This window comes from Antedon mediterranea, chromosome 11 (genome assembly GCF_964355755.1).
Source record: "Antedon mediterranea chromosome 11, ecAntMedi1.1, whole genome shotgun sequence".
NCBI classification, from domain to species: domain Eukaryota; kingdom Metazoa; phylum Echinodermata; class Crinoidea; order Comatulida; family Antedonidae; genus Antedon; species Antedon mediterranea.
This window is the reverse complement of record NC_092680.1, coordinates 2578128-2600898: the sequence shown is the minus strand read 5'-3', so window position 1 is coordinate 2600898 and position 22771 is coordinate 2578128. Positions and strand designations below refer to the sequence as shown.

The 22771-nt window shown below is 33.2% G+C and overlaps 3 protein-coding genes across 7 annotated transcripts in view; 2 read left to right on the top strand and 1 right to left on the bottom strand.

Annotated features, from left to right (window-relative positions):
• LOC140061934 (high affinity cAMP-specific and IBMX-insensitive 3',5'-cyclic phosphodiesterase 8B-like) overlaps positions 1-3416 on the top strand; it is a 43753-nt gene extending 40337 nt beyond the window's left edge. For both annotated transcript variants that reach the window (XM_072107935.1, XM_072107936.1), the window contains one exon: positions 49-3416. In XM_072107935.1, the coding sequence (XP_071964036.1) occupies positions 49-167 (119 nt within the window). In that variant the 3' untranslated portion in view covers positions 168-3416. The remainder of the gene's footprint in view (positions 1-48) is intronic.
• Positions 3417-3549: 133 nt separating this feature from the next.
• LOC140062554 (WD repeat-containing protein 41-like) lies at positions 3550-9289 on the bottom strand. The gene is made up of 10 exons (XM_072108818.1): positions 9072-9289; positions 8500-8612; positions 8065-8290; positions 7386-7494; positions 6853-7023; positions 6550-6701; positions 6211-6335; positions 5791-5916; positions 5516-5666; positions 3550-4939 (listed from the first exon to the last, which is right to left on the bottom strand). Exons 1-10 carry the CDS (start codon positions 9117-9119, stop codon positions 4829-4831), a joined length of 1332 nt encoding a protein of 443 aa, XP_071964919.1. The 5' UTR covers positions 9120-9289; the 3' UTR covers positions 3550-4828.
• Positions 9290-9613: 324 nt separating this feature from the next.
• Positions 9614-22644, top strand: LOC140062388 (uncharacterized). 4 transcript variants are annotated; one of them, XM_072108583.1, is made up of 16 exons: positions 9614-9755; positions 10061-10114; positions 10553-10742; positions 11539-11649; positions 12272-12351; positions 12704-12756; positions 13253-13455; positions 14222-14305; positions 14573-14758; positions 14938-15016; positions 15463-15720; positions 16195-16421; positions 16842-17126; positions 17847-17998; positions 18456-18547; positions 22427-22537. In XM_072108583.1, the coding sequence occupies exons 2-16, from the start codon at positions 10104-10106 to the stop codon at positions 22501-22503; spliced, it is 2088 nt and encodes a 695-aa protein (XP_071964684.1). In that variant the 5' UTR covers positions 9614-9755; positions 10061-10103; the 3' UTR covers positions 22504-22537. The 4 variants fall into 4 exon arrangements, with proteins under 4 accessions (XP_071964684.1, XP_071964683.1, XP_071964685.1 ...); XM_072108582.1 differs by lacking the exon at positions 22427-22537 and adding an exon at positions 20049-22404; XM_072108584.1 differs by lacking the exon at positions 18456-18547 and having other exon boundaries at positions 22427-22644.
• Positions 22645-22771: the final 127 nt, after the last annotated feature.

The following is a 22771-nucleotide window of genomic DNA, read 5'->3' as shown; positions in this document are numbered from 1 at the left end:
TTATTAAGCAACAACATTTACAATTGGATGAATTTTTTTCTTTTGCAGAATTTATTGATTGTCCAGAAGTTATCGTCCACTTACAAAATAATTACAGGTATTGGAAGGAACAAGAAACAAAGGAACAAGAAAACAAACTGGAAAAAAGTGGATCGGAAGATAATTAATTGTTGTTTACTCAAAAAGAAATTGTTGAACTTGTGATTCCATTTCCAGGAATGTATAATATGTAGCTGTACATTTGTTTTAATTGAATTAAGAAGATATGCTTATGTATTGAACAATTGTGAGGATTTTTGTCCAGAAATTCTGGTATACCAAACGTCCGGTTTTGGGAGAGGTTTTTTTTTTCGGTTGTCAGAGAGTATGATATTGGTAGAATCAACAATGGTTTAGTTAAGATTAATTCCTACATAAATAAACTGTATAACTATGTAATTTAAATGATTTTGTGGGGAAACAACTGTCACATTTATTTAGTTTTCATGCAAACATGTGATTTTTTTTCTTTCTTTTTCTACTATTCAATACTTTTTAAAAACTATCTCAGTAGGCCTTCTTCTTCCAATTTAGTGCAAACTTCAGACTTGAAGACTAAAGCACTTTATACATAGGCCTATACATATATACAGTAGAAATGAATAATATAATTTAAAACTAATGTTGGCATTTCCATATAGTAAACGACAAACCATGGGTTTTTAGTAGAAATTGGTGTTTTTTTTTTCAGTAAAGACTTCAATTTTCATAAGTTGATAATTTTTTTTTTTTATGAATTTTTTTGATTCAGGTGCTATTTTATAATAATTATATTTATGTTTATTTTTTTCATAAACATTATCTTTGCTATGATATTTTAAAGAATAAAAGTTATAGACTAAATCCTATTCATTTTTTTGCTCTATTTTAAGCAAAAGAAAATTATTTGAAATATTGTTCTATGGATGTTTGCATGGATAATAAGGGGATAGTTTTCAATATTGGGAACAATTATTTACAAAGTTATGCGCAGTGTTGCATATTTTTATAGTATAGTTTTGCGGGTCCAAGCTACAAGATATCAAGATTGTTTGTTGCAGATATTGCTTGAATAACACAAACCAGGAAATCTTTTAATATAAAGACTTATTTTTATTTATTATTATTATTAATAATATTTTTTTTTTTTAATACTGTTACAGAATTGCTTTTTTATACAAAATGATGAATATTTTCATGTTTTTTTTTTCAAATGAATTAACTTTAAAAGAATTATAAAGATGTATTAGACGTCTTTTCAAGCAAAAACATTTGTAACTTGGAGTTGGAAAGAGAAGAACTTGATTCATGTTAGTGTATTTATATAGTGTGTGTATAGTGTATAGTTTAAATTATAAATTAAGAAGTTTTGGGATTATAAAAAGGAAATATTACTGGTATTTTTGTAGAGTTGATAAACAGAATTTTAATTATGACTCCATTTTAAAATAATCTAGATGATGTTTAAAGCTCCATCTACACTATCAAACTAGTTTGACTAAAAAAAGTGTAATGTGCCCAAATATAGTAGTGATATACCTAAATATTGTAGTGATGTGAAATCATCATGTCCATATATGGGCACATCACATTTTTTTTTGGCACATAAAGTTTGATAGTGTAGACAGAGCTTTAAGATGTTTGAATTGTGGAACAATTTGCATGTAATGTCATACATATACATAATTAATTTGAGTTGATTTATTAAAATCCAGATAATTCAGTTCTAAAATTGTGAGAACTTATTTATTGATGATTTATATAGTAAAAATTAGAAGAGAATTTGTTAGAAATCAACTATACAACTCAAAATAAGAGGTGTATTCCTTTGATAGCTGTTAAATAGATAGTATTTAAAGATAAACATATCCCTCTGATATGAAACTTTTTATTTCTGATATGAAATTTATATTATTTTTATATATTGCTATTTAAGAAACAATATGGATATTTTTTCTTATTTTGAAATTTAAGAATTTAAATAATATGTTTGTAAATAATCAAAATAAAGTTACAAAAGTCTGTATATCCAATAAAAATTCTTGTTGTTTGATGTAATTTCCTTTTTACACTTTCAACTATCAACAGAGCTAAACTCTCCGGGCAATTTCCAACTAGTTAACACAAAAAAACATAGATGAACGATGATTAAAACACCCATTCACACCACGGTATTCGGACCAGTGTACGCTTTTTCAAAATCAATCTTTAATAGAGTATCATACATGAGAATGGTTTTTTTTTCACTTTATTCTGAGACTCCGGTTTCAGGGTACTACCTATCTCCTGAAAACTAATAAACTGGAGGACTTCACTGACATGCTGTTTGCACAATTGTTTGGTCTTTAACGCCCATTTACACTATCCATGATGTCATATCACTACCATATTTGGGCATACCACTACCATATTTGGGCGCATCACACTTTTTTTGTCTAACTAGTTTGATAGTGCACATAGAGCTTTAGACAGCCTGGTATGGATTTTTTCAAGTTCTGTGTTTTTGGTGATAATGTAAAAGGGGAATAAGTTTATAGAAGGGTTCATCTTTAAGGATGAAATAATTGTATTTAAAAAGTTATAAAATTCCAAGGGTGTAAATGAAAGCAAGTGTTAAACATTGTTATTAAAATTGATCTATTTTATAAATAATTCTTGTAACAGCTACTATACAGAATATATTGAATGTCTCTTGCGTTAGAAATGATATTTCAGAATTATTTTTGCACTTTTTGAATATAAAAATCACCTTGGACATACAGTAAAATATATTTATTTAAAAAGAAATTCATAATGTAATTATTTTCGTATACCACACTATGTTTAAACTGTGTCAACATTTAGGGTGACATCAGTATAAAGTCTCACAATTATATTTTTTAGACTACATTAGCTGGCTCAGAAGAAACGGAAATATTTTTAATGTTTCGCTTTCCCTGCCAGTATTTAAATATATTTTTTGTTTACCGCTTACCACTTGTAAATTGGCCTTACATCGAGTAGGTTTTAAAATAAATTTTCATAACAGGGACCAGGTATACATGACCATGCTGTTCATGGACTGGTCAACTTTGACCTGAGTAATAATACTGTATCTAGTTTTCTTGAAAATATAGCTTACAGAATAGTACAAACTTTTGATATGTGTGGTTCTTGGAGTCTTTCAAGTCTGGTTGTCAAATCTCTGTAAAGCTCTGTCTATACTATCAAACTTTATGTGACAAACAAATGTGATGTGCCCATATATGGACATAATGATGTCATATCACTACCATATTTGGGCACATAGTGTAGACAGAGCTTAAAGCTTCCCAATCATATGGTGCAGCAAAGTTTCTACATTTTAGGTTGTATGAATGTAATTCAGGCTTAGGCTTTTATCAGTACAGTATTGAGTTCTGGACATATCAAATAAAATATATATGTATATATGACGAGACATGTTTTGTTTACTTTTTACTCAATTTGTGACAATTTTATTTTATATAATATAATATTACCAATATAATTTATTTAATTATATCGCCAACTATCTGTGCAACATCTCATAATTTGTCTTTGATCTTTTTTTTTTTTCAAAAAACCATAATTTTACATTTATTCATCTATTTTGCACTAATTACTAAACATTATAACCCCTCTTTCTAAACAAAAGGCAATATACCATATGTTTTACAGCATAGTCAACCCCTATTCAAAGGGCATCCTATTAAGAAAACACTTTGTTGGGTCCCAAAGGTGTCCCCTTGCTTGATTGATGTTCTACAGTAATGCACATATTACAATAATGTTTTACTGAAATATATATATATTTGCGGTATTCCATATTTTTATTTTTACAACACTGTAGACAAAATATATTATAGTCCATATCTGATTATTGAAGCATACACAACATTGTATTGCAGTAATTTTATATTCAGTTATTCATATTTAATTTATGTAAATGTTTACATATTAAAACATACATTTAAAACTGTAAAATTTCCCTTTTTTGAATCATTATTTTGAACAATTCCTAAAATTTGCTAATATATTTTTACTTTTTAAATTACTGGTGTTTTCCCTTCTCAAACCATTAAATGCATTTTATTTTTATCACCCAAGACTGCTACTATAAAATCACCCACGCCGTGGGTGTGAGATACACTATCAAACTATACAAATACAATTGCAAAGATTACTATACTACTAGAAAAAGGAATACTATTGAAATATTGACAAATGAATACTGACTGGAAAACAACATCTTCAATACAGTGTACTGACAGTGGTGTAAGGCCCCTGGTTTAGCACTCCCAAGGGGCCCTCCAACACTGTCTAGTTGCATTGGACTGCTCATGCTCTGGGGCCCCTTGAGCCAGTGAGGGCTCATAGCCGTTATGCCACTGGTACTGACAAGATGTGCATTAACATATCCAATAATGTACTGCAGCGATTTCAGGGCAACACGTATATTAGGATAAAACCACGCCTTTAGGACACACCTATTAAGGTGACACTTTCCTTTGAAACAGATGAGAAGGAATATACAGTATGTTTTAACACAAGGGCCAAGGGGACACCACATTTAGGGGACACCCCTATTTAGGGGACATTTCCTACCTAAAGGTGTCCCCCTATTAGGGGTTCTGTGCTGTACCTTGATCTTCCTACAAATTGTAGTTCTCTATATGTGCACAACTTCCGCTAGTGGCTTCATTTGAACCTGTATTACCACCATAATATATTTTTATTCTCAACTCCATCGCTTATTAAATGGAGGCGCACATTTATTTAACAATTTACGCTACCAGACTACCATGTTTAATCAACATGCTAGATGTACAGAGCTCACTGTCAATTCATCCATGATACATCCATTTAAAAGCAAACTTTCTCGTATTAAATTGTTTCGTTTGCTGGACTGCCTTATACCATCCTGAAATAAACAAAGAAAAACAAGTTTCCATATCATTTGATTTTCACAAATTTAAACTCTTTTAAATATTCCATCTCCTTTAATCTTAAGTTTTAAATGTGACAATGACAATGACAACTTATTTTATTTTCTTTGTAAATAAAGTAGATAAATAAACGACAAAATTAACATTTATAATGTAACTATAAAGATTGATAATAAACCATACTTATGTGTCATGTATATGGTGCTAAAGCTCTGTCTACACTATCAAACTATTTTGACAAAAAAAGTGATGTGCCCAAGTATGGCAGTGATATTCCCAAATATGGTAGTGATATGACATAATCATGTCCATATATAGGCACATCACATTTTTTGTCAGATAAAGTTTGATAGTGTAGACAGCTTAAAGATTGCCAATTCAAAATGTTACCAGTGTCCCAATATCTAGGTGACCATCAATCCACCAAACATTCAGTACACTCTAAAAACAAGTCTTTGGGTGTTAAACATGTGAAAACAAATCTAACATGACTATGAGATTGGTAGCCACCAAGATACAACCACTACCATACTATATGTATTTAACTGTACCTTCCACATGATAAGTAGTGAATCAGCTCCACATGATACAAGACCTTCCCGACCACAGTCCAGAAACGCGTTGATTGCCCCAGAGTGCGCCATGCACTGTCCCAGCAAACTTGGTTGATATGGCTGCTTTGGGGGAGAATTACTTTGTACACTAAAAAAAGGATCATTTTATTAGTTGTAAATACATTAGCCTTATTAAGAGGACATCTTTATCTTCTTCTACAAGAGTGTATCAAATAAAATAAATAAATAAATACTTTAAATGAAGATCTTACTTGTTGCCAAAAAAATGACTTAATTCTTTTTTAAATTCAGAGGTTGATTCAGTTGTTGGAGAGTGCTTCTCATTGCAACCCCAAAGGCGTATCGTACCATCTTCGGAAGAACTTGCTAAAAATTCACTGAAAGAAGAAGGCGAAAGAAATCAGATATACAGAAATTGAAATTGTCATTAGTTACATACAAATATCAAATGGCCTATTCTTGTATCTATATCTACTTGTATAAAGTACTATACTGTATATTACATTTTCTCCTTTGGGACAATGCTATTAAAGGAACACTTTGTTTTGAAATGAATGAGGAAAATCATATGTTAGTGACATTCACTACAGCAAACTGCTATTCAGGGACACTTTATTGGATCCTGAAGGTGGTCCCTTCATAGGAGTTCTACAATAATTGCAGTTACTTACCCTCCATAAATCATTGCCAATGATGTAACAGAAGAAAAATGTGCATTGGACATGTTGACCAAACACTTGCCAGTAAAGACATCGTACAGGGAAAACCCATTGGCTATTGCAGCAAATACGTAACGCTAAAAAAACAAATAAAACACAATTATAATGAACTGAGCAATAGAAAGATAGGAATTCATATGTGGCTATCGGTGCGGCCGACCGTGAAAATGGTGTAGACTGTGCACGCAATTATTTTCACAGATATAAATGCTTTATTACTATGCATTATCTATTAAATAAGGTGTCAAATTAGTGTGCGAAACAAAACATAATTAGATTTTTTAAGTATACCTCTTGTATTGGTAAAAGATATTGCACACTGTGTGGAAAATTGTAATGTTCTTTGTAATCTTCAAATTTATTTAACTCTTGCGTGCAATTTAATGCATGCGTTGACCATACACTAATAGCGCCATCTAGAGAAGCACTGCAAAAAACGCTATCTATGAAGAGAAAAATAAAGACTAATATTAGTAGCTCTGTGGAATAGATCAAGGGAGTACTGTTATAAGTGGTAAAGTATAATGAGGGTGTGGTTGCAGACTAGTCCATTATGGTACAGGGGTGTTTTTATAAAAGTACAAGAATGGTTACCTGAGATAGAGACAAGACATCTGATGTTTTCTCGGTGATGGGGCAAGCAGTTCTTCAATATTTGTAATCGGTAAACATCGCCAATCAATATTATTTTATACAATGTTAGCTTAGTAGCTGCAGACACCACAAGTCTTTCATCTGACAATACCAGTAGGTGATTCATTTGCACTGAAATGTAATTTAGTTAAAAATCATGCCATCGAGTAAAATTGCTAATTTTCATTTCAGGTTGTCGAAATACAAATCATATACAGTATGTAGTTATTTTTAGGCTTTTCGATGTTTGTCTGAAATACAAGCTCAAGTATTATACGTATGAAACGCCATATGTGCCAAAAAATATTTATCTTTTTACTAATCATAAAAAAAAAATCATAATTTAGTATCATTATATCATTGTCAGAGCGAAAAACCCAAGATCATGAGATTGGTGAGTAAACAACTAACAACCGACTAAACCACTGTAACCTTTCATTGGATGTATATAAACATTAACAATAATTATCAAGATAGATAGACAGGTTGATTACCATCTTCATTTGGTTTGATTTTGTGTACGATTTTCCAATCAATGTCCCATAAACACAGTTCCTCAGAAGCAGAGCAAAACAACTCAGAAGATGTAATGCTAACTAAGCACTGAAAATAGAGTTTGAAGTATTTTATTTATAACAGCTAAATCGTAATACTTTCTCCACACCCATAGCATTGATTGCTCTATATACTGTACACCTATCAAACTATTTTGACAAAAAAGTGTGATGTTCCCAAATATGGTAGTGATATGCCAAAATATGGTAATGATATGACATCATCATGTCCATATATGGGCACATCACATTTGTTTGTCACATAAAGTTTGGTAGTGTAGACAGAGCTTAAACACTGAAAATAGAGTATGAAGTATATTATTTATAACAGCTAAACCTTAAATACTTTCTCCACACCCATAGCCTTGATTGTTACACAGTATGCAGTAGAGTTAAGACCTGCTACCTGTAAATGTTAATACCGTACAAGGTTCTTGTTATAATTTTAGTATTAGGTAAATTGACAATAATTAAAAATTCCATAGTCATGTGACCCATCCTTTTCAACAACGCAGAATCTATATAGTGTTAACTTAACAACAATGGACTTAGAAATCAAATGTATCATTTTTTTGAAAGGTCATTGAACTATATATTAATAAAAATAGGTTTCACTTACTTTTATATTACTAGCATGTTCAGTTACTGTTTGCACACACTCTCCAGTATGTAGATTCCAGATTCTTATGGTCTTATCAGACGATCCTGTTGCCAATAGCTCTGTATTCTCACTTACATAGTATAACATACAGGTCACAGGTCGTGAATGTCCGATGAATGTGAACAGAATTCCTAATTCAACATCCCATAATATAACTGTACAATCATCAGAAGATGATACACATCTATTAACAAAAATTGAAATATAATTTTCAGTTTAGCGACTGTAAAAAAATGTAGGTTTAAGCTCCGTCTAGACTATCAAACTTTATGTGACAAAAAATATGATGTGCCCATTGACATGATGATGTCATATCACTACCATATTTATGCATTTGTTGTCAAACTAGTTTGATAGTGTAGATAGAGCTTTACATTAGAAAATGCAATTTACCTTGTGGCGTCAACTTTCAGTATCTGTCTCACAATGTCTGTATGATCTGTAAATACTTGGATTTCTGTAAAAGGATTCAATGGCTGATTGGCTTCTACTGTAGGTACGGTATTCTGAAAAAAATAACAATAATATGAATAATATTAATAATAACATCATTGTCAAGCATGATGAAGTAGAGAATGTATGGATAATGGTATCAGCAATAGGCCACATCATGCCTTTTTATAATTGTATAAGCTTATAAATTGGAAATGAGTTTCACAGAAATGTTGTTCAGATTTTTTTTACGTGCACAAAAAAATGGAAAAAAGTACTATTACACGATCATTAAATAGAGCGAACTATTGCACTCCATCGTCTCTTCATCACTCCTCAATCGTCTAATTAAATGACAGGAATTTATTTAGGTGTTATATAATAGTTAATACTAAATATTAACACTGAACTAGAGTATACTACTGACTTGTTTGTAGGCTTAGGCCTAATCTAAACTACCGTAAGCCTAGTCTAGTAAAATAAATAAGATATGATAACTAGCTAGGCTACTAAATAGGGACACATTTCACAACCTTGTTTTTTGCCTGTTCGGTACGGCTTGATCTCCAAAAAAGAGCCATACGTCTTGTCTATGCTTCATAGCCTACTAATATCGATTTTATTTCAATGTCTATCTTCCTTTGAGTTTATCTAGGCCCTAGGCCTATTATCCTGTTGCTTCTTCTTGCTGCTGCCTTTACTACTGTATGTAGGCCTACAGTACTTTATAATAATAGTACTGTACCATCAAATATACCATCTCCTATTGTGTACCATCACATTTCACATTTTTATTATTTTGATGTTTGCTGCCACCAGGACTGAAAATTATTTAAAGGACCTGGTAATATTGCCAGAATAACGTTTAATTAATGTTCGACATTGATGTCATAATATCCATATATATCATAGACAATAAAATACTAGGTTACACTTATATTTATTAATGTATACTCTTCTACTATATATGAAATCAAATTAAGTGCAAAGTTATGTCTACGTTTTAAACAATGCTGTTTTTCTGTCAACACAAGGGTCGCTTCCATTTTGCTTTTTTTTCAGCTCGCGACACATAAGAAAAGAAGATTCTAGGCCTGCTAGTAGGCCTATAAATAAACTCATTTTGAACCCAAAAACCACTGTATTAAACTAGTATACTAGTATCCAAATGCATACAAAGTACTGTATATTCTTTTTGCTACAGAGAACTTATAAGGGTAATTGTATTTTTTGCTTTGTACGTATTTTCTCTGTTTTTGCCCAAATTGAATAGGCCTAGGCCTATCTAAGTTAGGTTGGCCTAGCCTAGAGGCTAGACCTAGGCTGATAGCAGGTCGTTTCGGCCCAAAGACATTGCGGTTTGGGGATCGGGATCGTTTCAGAGAGGTCGCCTAACGTTTATGAAAACCCATGATTATTAAAAAGATTCTCAGGTTTGACATATTATAGTTAAGGCCTAGCCGGATTTGTGGATTTTAAAATTAAATATAAATTAATTTTTTTTAAATGTTTTATGTTACAGAAAATCAATTTAAACACAGGTAGTGTGAAGTAGCGGATACACAATGGCCACTGAGTAAGTTTGATTGAAATTTGACATGCTTGAATTGCAGGGTGTGTAGAAAGCGACGACCCGGGCGACCTAGAATTGGACGACCCATAACACGAAACCGACTACCCCTATAGCCTAGGCCTATGTGTGATATAACATCCCTATAGGGGTCGTCGGTTTCGTGTTATGGGTGGTCCAATTCGAGGTCGTTGGGGTCGTCCAATTCGAGGTCGTCGCTTTCTACACACCCTTGAATTGCATATGATATGGTAGTGGAAGTGGACAGAAGTAACTAAGAAATCACCTCACTCACCAGATCATGTCAAAATGGACAATACCTTTTGCCTCATTTAACATAATGATAATAACATTTGTAGGCATAGTAAATGTTTTGTCTTCTAACTAGATATATCACACTTTTCATCAATTTAATAAATGATTGTATTTTTTTTATTATTTTAGCCAACATCGTCGTAGGAGCAAGTGGGACACTCCATCTTCCAACGCAAGTCACATGTTAATGCAGCATCAACAGGACAACCAATCGGGGAGTAGCTTAGAAGCAGCTTCAGCCGCTGCTGCTAAAATCAATGCTATGCTTATATCAAAAGGAAAACTAAAATTACCAGTGTCAGCCAATACAAAAACTAAGGTAATGTTGATTCATCAGTTCATATAAAGCTCTATCTACACTATCAAACTTTAATTGGAAAAAAAATGTGATGTGCCCATATATAGACATGATGATGTCATATCACTACCCCATAACATCACACTTTTTTACTCGAGGTACACGAGTCTAAGACTTACTCATTTTCTCCTCCTCCATCTGGACACTATTGAGTAAAAAGTGCGACTTATAAAGTATACTCCTCACTTATTCGTTGTAGTATTGAGCTGGGATTTGGCATGAATATACTACAGAGACATGTCCTCAAATCTATAGAGCTGGATTTTTTAATTTCAAACCGGATGCAGCCATATGACGTCTGGAAGATGGTACCGTATAGCCGTATTTGGTAGCAAGGTTATTGATGTGTATGTGACGTTACATCCGGTCTTATGACGTCATTACAGCTTCTTTTGCTGTACCCCGAGTATCGCATTCGTGCTTGTTTTTTTAAACTATTTTGATAGTGTAGACAGGGCTATAGACTGGTTGAAAGAATTTACCTGGTCACCTCCACCCAGTGCAATTATGTATCATCTACTTTTGTTTTACCTGGTCACCTCCACCCAGTGCAATTATGTATCATCTACTTTTGTTTTACCTGGTCACCTCCACCCAGTGCAATTATGTATCATCTACTTTTGTTTTACCTGGTCACCTCCACCCAGTGCAATTATGCATCGTCTACTTTTGTTTTACCTGGTCACCTCCACCCAGTGCAATTATGTATCATCTACTTTTGTTTTTAAATGTGCCATAAAATTAACATTTGTTCTAGACAAGTGCAAATCCACAAAAGAAAGAAGATCAGATTGTTGCAGAGGTTGAGATAAATGATGTACCAATCCACTGTCGCAATCTGCTAACTAGAGGCTCTACTCAAGATGATGTAAGTAAATGCTTTTGTTAAGCTCTGTCCACACTATCAAACTTTATGTGATATGTGATGTGCCCATATATGATGATGTCATAGCATTAACATATTTGTGCATATCACTTCCATATTTGGGCACCTCACATTTTTTTCACATAAAGTTTGATAGTGTAGACAGAGCTTTAATGCTTATTCTACTAATTTATTGCTAGTCCACAAATAAAACGTCGTGAGGTGGTTTCCCGAATGATCGTAAAATCAAAACGGTACTGGGTATGACCAACTAGCGTTATTGTCACCGACTAGTCATCCATTCATAGAAGTACTGATGTAGTAGCCTACCTGTACGGTGACCATAGAATGTGACCCGAGGCATGACTAACTACGACTTTTAGTCCACAAATAAAACAGAATTTCTTAGGCCATGCATGTGTTTACTACATATTGTTGATTGGGCTTGTAAACCAAGCCCTATACATGTATCATATTAAAGTGTTAGCAGATGAACTTATTTCATATGTTCAGTTGACATATTTGGGTTTTTAAACTAGATTTTTGCAATATTACATTTTAAATTGAGTATAACAATGTTATGGTTAAAGCATAGAAAATTATGAAAACCTTTTTTTTTTTTCAGATTAGTAAAATGACTGGTGTTGCTGTATCAACCAGAGGGAGATACATGTCATATGCAGACAGGGCCAAGAACAACATGGGGTACGTTAATTACCTAAATTGCTTCCTTATTTGTATTATTTTTATTGTGAATAACTTAAGCTCTGTCTACACTATCAAACTTTATTTGACATTTAATAATAATAATATTTACACCAATACTCTAAAGCTATATACTATCAAACTAATTTGACAAAAAAGGTGTGATGTGCCCAAATATGGTAGTAATATGCCTAAATATGGTAGTGATATGCTTAAATATGGTAGTGATATGACATGTCCATATATGGGCACATCACATTTTTCTGTGTGTAGACAAAGCTTTAGATGAGTTTGAAAAGGGGATACAAATTTAAAGAATGTATTTTTTAAATGTTTTCTTATATTTTCATAGAGAGCGACCTTTATACCTATGCGTACAAGGACAAGACAAGGAGGCGGTGGATAGTATGTATTGTTTGCGTTATTAGAGTTATAAGTTAAACCAGAATTGAGTTAGATTAGTGTGATCCATGGTTAGTCAACAATAACTCTAGACTACATTTTTAATAGCTATAAATTGTATTGTTATTATGGGTGTATGTTTCCATATGTGTAGTATCCAAAAAATGACTGGGGTAATAATGTGCAGCGCATTGGGAGCTTGCTTATATGCGCTATATATGAATGAACTATTATTATTGTAATGTCAGGGTTCTTGTGAGGGAGGGAGATGGGACTTGGTTGCCACTCTATGCAACCTGACAAAAACCCTGTATTGTGATGTAACATTTATTTACAGTGGTAAACAAATGATACTACAATGTAAACAAATACTTAATAATTAACACACATACAATGTGAAAGTGTGATGTGCCCAAATATGGTAGTGATATGACATCAGTCATCACATAAAGTTTGATACTGTAGATAAAGCTTAACAAAATTGTTTGATATATTATAGGAGCTGTAATGAGTATTAGAGAGATAATTGCAGACAACATGCAACCAAAGGGAAGAGGGCGTAGTAGACTAGGGCCAAGTAGATTTGAGCCTGCACCTGTCAGGCCTGGCCTATCAGGCCCAGGTAGTGTCAATCAGGGTAACAGGCAGGTTCCTCCACCTTTAATGACAATTTCACCTCCAAGAGCACCATCTCAGTCAGTGGTAAGTAAAGACTGACAATTATATTTTATTTTGTAGATATTGATGTTAATAACTTTAATTGTTTTGATATTTGTTTTTCCGTTTTAACTTTGCGTGAGACAAGCACCATTATTTCCACTTGTTTTGTGGACGAAATAAATTATCTTATCTTATTTGTAATTGAGTAGAACTTCAAATAAGACCAAAGTGTCCCCTGAAAAGAGGTTGACCATAGTGTTAAAACAATTTTCGTTATTAAACGTACGTATCATTTTTGAAGAAAAAAAATTTGGCATGTATACTTTTTAAGTCTACCAACAGTTTGAATAAAATTGTCATAAAAAGACCCTTGTAAAGTAAGGTTTGTGCTACACTATCATGTGATTCCAAAAATTATGATGATTCCATTGGAATGTCATCATGCCCTGCACTATGTGTATTCTAACTTCGTTTAGTCATTTTACACACGCCCACTGGAGCAAAGGCCAGCATTTACTTTGACACCTATAAGCAACACAATTGTTTTTGGCTAAGACTAATTGTCTTGAGATAACCACACCTTAGGCTTGGCTCTCTTTATATTTGCTTCAACTTTACTCGCCTAGCATTACTCCAGAAGATGGTTGTAGTATAACATCTAAAGCTCTGTCTACACTATCAAACTAGTTTGATGTGGCATCATCATGTCCATATATGGATAGTGTAGACAGGGCTTAAAACATCAGGAAATTCAGGAAGTATTGTACTACTACAACACAATGTTAGTATCTTTTGTATTTGTTCACAGCACATGAATCAAGAAAAGATATTTATTGGGCTGGACCACGCACATCCTTCATACAGTGTAAAAGACAAAATACTCGGACCAGGAGTAAGTAAAAATTTATACATTTTTTAACAAGTGATTATAAGCAATTATGTAGATGGCCTTAATACAAAAACACTACCCAAGGCTTACAACAAACAAACTGCTATTTCAGGGCTTACCTCCAACTCGTCTGAACATCCCTATTTAAATGTACCTATCTCAACCTTAGCCTCTGTTCCAAATTTGAACATGTGACTCATTTCAGCACGTCTGATTGGCTACATTCTTGAAGTCATGTTATAATATACGTTAATGTTTTGTTTTTGCTAGGGCTCGTTTCTCATGCACATACGAACAGAAACTGGAGTGAATGTAACGTTGCGAGGGAAAGGTTCAGGCACCCCTGATCCAATATCAGGACGAGAGGCGTTTGAACCTATGCACGTACATCTCAGTCATCCAAAACTAGAATCTATTGAAGCTGCTAAGAAACTATGTGACAATCTTATTCAAACGGTAATAAACAATAATAAATTATTTATAAATATATAAAATTATTTATAAATTTATAAAATATAATTACTCTCCGAAACTGGATACATAGGGCAAATTTGCCTGTCTAACATAGCTTAACGAAGCACCATTCAAATCTCTGATTGCAACCTGGTATATTTTTTTTTCTCTTTTATGTAAAGGTTCATTGTGAATACAGTCGATTGCAAAGTCAGATAATATCACCTTCAGTTAGAGTACAACCTGTTGTTGGTCCATCAGGTAAGTTCACTGTTACAGATTTGGGAATTGCTTGGATTTTAAGCATTTTTTTTCTATAAAATAAAAGTTTAATAATAATAATAGTAATATTGTTGAGGAAAAAGAAGGCTTGGATTTTCCAGACATAGATCTATCGCCGATACAATCCTCCAAAATTAATGACATTGCGAACAGTTCCATATCTTAAGTCAGATTTTGGGTCTACTGCTCTGCCAACAGATACATTTTTTAAAAGTAATTGTTACAGTACATCATGTAATACCAATAAAACTTGTTGAGTATCAACGCTTGGCTGTTGTATTAACTTCTACTGTAGTTAGCATTCTTAAGCTGTCTACTCTATGTGATGTGCCCATATATGGACATGATGATGTCATATTTGGGTATAGCACTACCATATTTGGGGACATTACACTTGTTTACCCAATAACTGTCTGTTGTTATAGGTGTAGTAAATTTACAAACTGTACAAATGCCTGCAGTACAAAATGTGCAAGCAATTCAACCACAGCAAATTCAGATGTCATCTGTAGGCCAGCAACAAGTACAGCTGCAACATGCTTCACTCACAGCGGCAATGGCCAACCAACAGACACAATTACAACAACTTGTTCCCCAGATCCCTCAAGGCCCTAGGCAGATACGGTTACAGGTTAGCACAGCATCAGTCCACCTCCCCTCTGCAGGTTTATCTAATCAAACGGGTATGTACAAAGGAATTTTTTATTGAATATTTATATGGAGGAAAAAGAAGGCCTAGATTTTCCAGACATAAATCTATCGCCGATACAATCCTCCAAAATTAATGACATTGCGAACAGTTCCATATCTTAAGTCAGATTTTGGGTCTACTGCTCTGCCAACATTAGATAAATTGTAATTCTGTTGAGTCAGTCTTTACCGCATATACAAACACATTCTTCCTTATGCTCTGTCTACACTATCAAACTTTATGTGACAACAAAAATGTGTCCATATATGAATGTCATATCACTACCATATTTGGACATATCACTGGCATATTTGAACATATCACTACCATATTTGGACATATCACTGCCATATTTGGACATATCACTACCATATTTGGACATATCACTGCCATATTTGGGCATATCACTATTATATTTGGTAGTGTAGACAAAGCTTTAGTAATTTACATTTGTTTTTTCTCATAGTGATCACTGCACCATCACTAGGGCAGCAGTCACCTCAGTTAACTCAACAGCCCCTCACTCTATCATCAGTCTTGGTACAACGGCCTCAGCTAACGCAAGCTATACAGCCAGGCATAGGACAGCAAGTTGTTCAAATACAGCATATGCAACGTCCAGGTCAGGTACCAGGAACACAGGTACCCATGCAACAACAAGTCCCTCAGACTCAGCAGATAGTCACCACACATGTAAGTGTACAATTTGTATGCACTGTAGGTGCCAATGTTCGGTCGCACCTACTGAGATTATTTTATTTATTTATTTTATTTCAACAATATTTTACGAGGGTGTCCTCACAAAAATACATCTTGATGAGACATAAACATGTAACAATAACAATTAAATTAAAATAAGTATTATCTTTAAACTCTGTCTGCACTATCAAACTAGTGTGATGTACCCAAATATGGTAGTGATATGCCTAAATATGGTAGTGATATGTGGATAGTGTAGACAGAGCTTAGAGTTTGGTAAGAATATCACATTATATTGTGTTGACTTGGATTGGTACAATATATATGGTAATATTGGTGTGTTGATTGTGGTCTATTTCTTGTTTACTATTAGGGCCATTCTAGTAATTTGTACATTGTTTTTTTTTCATATAGATTCCGGTATCGGTAGTAAACACACCTGGTGGTGCAGTCCATCCCGTTATCCAACATTCACTAAACCAAGGACCATCTCCTCGCTTTCTACAACAGCCCCCGCCACAACCTGTCGTGACGCACATGCCTCAACAACTCAACGTTTACCTACCACCAAAAGAGTTGCAAACGATGCAGCCACAGATGCCGCATCAACAAGTACAACATCAACAGGGTCAACAACCTCAGAAACGACACTTTAAAGAGGATCCGGAAAAACTAGAAGACGGTCTCTTAGGCTACCAGGTTCGACAAATAATAATAAACTTTTTATTTTCTATCTTTAACGCATTTCTGTGCAACAGAAAACTAAAATTTGTTTTTTATCCTATACAGTTTAATTTCTTTTTAAGCGGAATAGAGATCTAATCCATCATCAGGAATGATCAAATAAAGATTGAATAATGAATTTCAAATTCATATTTTTCTCTTTAATATGTCCATATTCCTTCCCTTTTATTCTCTTATTTTCATGTTTTTTGCTTGCCGATATCTTAGGATCTTTTCAACTTTTAAAAGCATTTGGGCAGATGAGTTTGATTATGATTGTTTTGTTTTTATCCATGTAAAGGTAGAATTCTGTGACGATTGTGCTAATGAAGAGCTAGAATTTAATTTAAAATCTTGTTTTTCACCAATAAGAAATTTTTGCAGAAGATGGATATTAAATACTGAACTGACTCGGGTATAAGCCCAGCCCAACCCTTCCTTCCCCATCTCCCTCATTTGAACATTTGCCCAAGTATGGTACGTGTACTAGAAAGCCAACACATAGTTGGTCAATCTATTTTTACATGGATAATTAGGTATAACATGAATGCTTTTATCCCAGGGTGGGCTTATACCCGGTTTAGCATGGTATTATGCTTGATGCCCAGGATTATCAAGCATGCTAAATAAGATTCTAACCAGGTTTTCTTTTTACAAATTTCTATGTCTTAACATGCATTTCTTTACTCTACATAGCATGGCCCTCCCCACTTGACAAATCTAGGTGCCAGCTCTCCACCAAGAAATCTGTCCCATCCACCACCTGGACAACCGGTTCAAACCAGTCACGGACCATCTCATGGTGTTATGGCACATTCGCCTAGACTTCAAAATCCAGATGATGCTAGGTAAATTGCACCTCCAAGGAGGCTAATTAATCTGGGATTTTCCTTGCATGTTCATTTTAAATTCTCTATTACTGCTTTTTTAAGAGAGTATTAATATTTAATATCAACACATTAAAATAAACATTAATTCATTCATTTTATCAAATATGTGTTTAATCCCATAAGTTACAAAATTACAAATGTTTACTAATTTGTACTAATTATACTAGTATTTTGGCAATTTTCAATGCCTTTTATATCTAATTGTAATATACCCATTCCATTCCATTCATACACTGTGCCTTCTAAAAAACTGAATTTCTATTTTTGTTAAATCTTGGAAATAAGATATTCAGCCGATATTATTTTGTTAAAGTTTAATACCAATAGTTATGATAAATTCATTTATACTCGATTGCACATTGTAGGTGTTTTGTGTTCCCAACACCCTAGGAATGTTACATATGCTTTGTTGCAGGTTAATGCCGCCGCCACCAGTGCCAGTGGGACTAGCGTTTAATGTAGCACATGACCGTGATCTGATGCCGCCACCACAACTCCCAGCTTCAGGTTTGTCGCCACTAGGCACATTTTTCTCCTCCGTTCTCTACAGGGGTTCGTCGATAAATAAATTCTGGAAACACTTATTGATGTTATTATTTTACATTACTATTCTCTTAAAGGACATCAATCTTATCCCCTCGGTAGGGGAGACTGCATCTCCAGCACTAATTACATACCGATTTTGTATCCCATATCTCTTAACTAGGAATTAATAAGCCTCTGTTTGGTTTAACCTACACATGTCAAAGGTCAAAGCATGGCACTTAATATTGTCTGAAATCCTTTTATTAGCAAGGAGAGCAAATTTGCTATGAAGTAGAATTTTCATCACATATTTGTGTCTTGTTTTAACATTGTATTGTGTATTTTAAACCATTGCAAGTTTATTCCATTTTACCAATAGTATTGTATATCAAGCAGAATTGATATTAATTACTTTTAGTACTACTAGTGAAATAGTTTATTTATAAATGTTATATAGTCTAATTCATTAATACAATTGTAGATATTTTAATCATTAGATAGATATTTTTTTATTATTTTTTTTTTCTCCCAGTTAATTAGCTAGCACTAAAATTTAGATTATTATGTTATTACTATTACTGACATTGTCATTATTGTATTTATTTAATTCATAATGATGTTTGTCTATTTAGCCTCGAGTCCTCACAAAATTACCAAAAAAAATTGTAAATAGACAGTTTGATATGTGCATGTGTCCAATAGTGTATAGGGATAGAAATGACATTCCATAATTAGCACTTAACATTTGAAAACATCTTGACTAAGTTATAATTAAAGATTTAGTTGCTAGGGGTAACTAACAGGCAGTTTTTTCTCCAATTCTCTCTCCGAAACTTTAGGATTATCAATGTTCATTTTGGACCAATCCAATATTAACCATTACTTTTGTCCACAGAAAAAAAATGCAAGTATATTGCATTTTTAGGTTTAAAAACAATGTTGCAAATAACTAAAGAACATTTTAAATTTTCAATACAATATGTTGCCTTCGATTTTGATGACATTTTTAGAACATTAACAAAAAATTAATGTATTTCAATGCATACATAGGCATTGCATTTGATGACATTTTCAGAACTTAGAAAAAAATAAAAAATGTATTACAATGCATACATAGGCATTGTATTCCATTTTCATAATTATAAGAATTATTATATCTGGTCCTTATTATTACAACATTGTTTTTCTTGTACTCAGATTGCTAACTAACATTGCTGTTGTTGTTTCTCTTTTCTCTTGCATGTTGCTGTCTTCTCCATTGTTCAAACTGGATGTGTTCAACGTGTCATCGCCGTTTACTATTTCACGTCAAAATTGGCGAATCTAACTATTCATTTTCTCTTCAAATTTTTTTCTCTTTAAATTATGAAAAAATTGAAAAAAAATTTTCAAAATTGTACGCAAATTTAATTAATTAATATTTCCGGTTTATTGGAATAAATCAATTGGGACTGAAAATTAATATTTGGAAAATAAAAAACAGGTAAATCTAGGGTGTGCCTTCCAGAAGATACCCCCAGTGGGGTAAGCAAAAGAATGCGATTGGTGGACTATGCTGGGGATTCGGATGAAGACGATGATGGGAATCGGATGCAGCATAATATGGGAATGTATAATCACATACAAGGGAAGATTCCCTATCCCAACGCTTCCCAACCCCTTTATCCCCCATCTTCTCAACCAATGCACCATCCCCCAGGCTCTACATCTGCCTATGGTGGTGTTGTACACCATCAGGTAGTATACACTCGTACCAACCCTACATATTCTCAACCTCCTCCCGCCTCATATAACCAACAGCTACCTCAGATGGCCCATTCGCCTTCCCAGCAGCCACCTGGGCATCACTTTTGGAACCCAAATCCCCAGTAGGCTGTTGGTTTTACACTGTGAATGATCGAATAAGCGATGGGGTGGTAATTACTCCCATGCAACACTTGTTAAAGATGTTTTAAGTTTGATTTATTAACTTGATATGCCGTAAATAAGCATAACATGTATAATTGAAATGAATAGAAAGGTATAATGTAAATAATCAGTTTGAAAGTATGTGGCTAATAATTAATGTAAGCCTAGCAGAATATAGTTTATACCTGTTGCCTATTAAACAACTAACACTCAGCTTGTTCAACAAGTGCATATTCGATCATTAAAGCTCTGTCTACACTATCCAACTAGTTTGACAAAAAAAAGTGTGATGTGCCCAAATATGGTAGTGATATGACCAAATATGAAATGTCCATATATAGGCACATCACATTTTTTTGTCACATAAAGTTTGATAGTGTAGACAGAGCTGTACATTAACCCTATCAAATTATTACTTAACACAAATCCCTTGTATTGAGAAGATGGAATGAATTCTTGGGTATCAAAATTATTACAGTCAAGGGACTAACATTTTATAGAAAGAAATTATATGAGTACAAAGAAGAAGTAGTATTGTAGATAATTGTTCAAACCCATATCAATTATAATACATATCGCCATGTTAGGAGTTAAGTGGGTATAAATTAGAACTATTCCTTTTCTATCTCAAATACATTATTTCTTACTACAGTATAATGTAAAAATTAATACATTACGGTGTGCTATTTAAATGAAACGATTTTTATTAGTACGCACAAAAGTGTACTAATAAATAATGCCAAGACAATTTATTCATAGACTATTCGAATTGGAAAAATGGGTGTTATTGGGGGAGGTGGGGGGTGTTGGTTTAAAGGTGGTGGTTATGGTATCAAACAATATTCTGCTTTTAACAAGATATTGTACTATGAGCATACCACATTTTTCTTTTAGAAACTTAATGTTTAATTAACTAAATCTTCAATTTAAAATATGTATTTGTCTTTTTTCATTATTATACAATTTCATATTAGTTTCCTTATTATTAGAACGCTTGGACTGACTCAAATAATCTAGGGTGTACCATATTTACCTAATTCCGGGTGTTAAATTCAAATTTATATATTCAGTTCTATTACTGTAAATCATCATGTCTCAAGCTATGTACAGTAAAGTCTTTTATTTATTTAATTATTGATAATTAATCAATATTTATTTGTGTCCATAACATTTAAATGGAAGATATCAAAGAAAACTATTTGTCAAATCTCTGCAATACTGTAATTGAATGATTGTACAGTGTTGATATAAAGTTTGCGTTACACCACGTATGTACGTGATGTCAAGTTTGCGGTACACCATGTATATATGTGCTGTACTGTAAACTTGATATCAACCTTTGATTTTGTCATGCAAACCTGAACAAAATATATGATTGTACATTAATTTTTCTCATTTTAATGATTCTACATTGTTGATATAAAGTTTGCGATACACTACGTATATACCGCACACATTTGATTTCGCCATGCAAACCTTCAAACAATATGATTGTACATTATTAGTTTTTCTCATTTGATTAGTAATGCCTTCCGCAGATTATTTGTGATTGAAGTGTTATAGATACTACTGTGGGTGCAGCTAAGTATAGTAACAATACCCCATTGTGATTTAAATTTACTTTGTTTTTAAATAAAAAAAGCTGCCTTTGTCCTACGTATTGTAAATATAGAGAAATGTGAATAAAATTGTAGGGCAACTCATGTTGAAGCTTTATTTTTGTATGTACTGTGAACTCCCTTGGGCTGCACATGGCATGATTGAATTGGAAAATTTTATAATGGACGGATCCATGAGGATTGCTAGAAGAACACACCCCTTTTGACAGCCAAAATAATTGTTTTTGACACCACAAAAAAAACCTGGATCTGCCCGATTATGAATTAAAAATGAATGGTTATTGTCTGAATAAAATAATATATAATACAGTATTGCATGTTGTACAACTTTCAGCCTTACTTGGAATCGGACTAGAGGGAGAGCTCTGGTGGGAAATCTTTGCTTCCAAGATGGCACATGGAATGTACTAAAAGTATCAAGCTTCAATCAATTCAAGTAGTCACTGCTAAATGAACATTGGAAGACTCTTGACTGCAAGTTTACTTTTTGACATATAAGCACATCTTTAAAACCCACACTCACGTTATAGTTGTTTTTTTTAATACACGTTTTCGTACACTATTTACTATATAGTCTTGTTGCACAGAAAGTGTAGGAAGGGTCATATAAGCTTGTTAACCGATTCATCAAGCAAGTAAACTATAAAAAAAATCTATTCTTTCCAAAAGTTGCAATGTT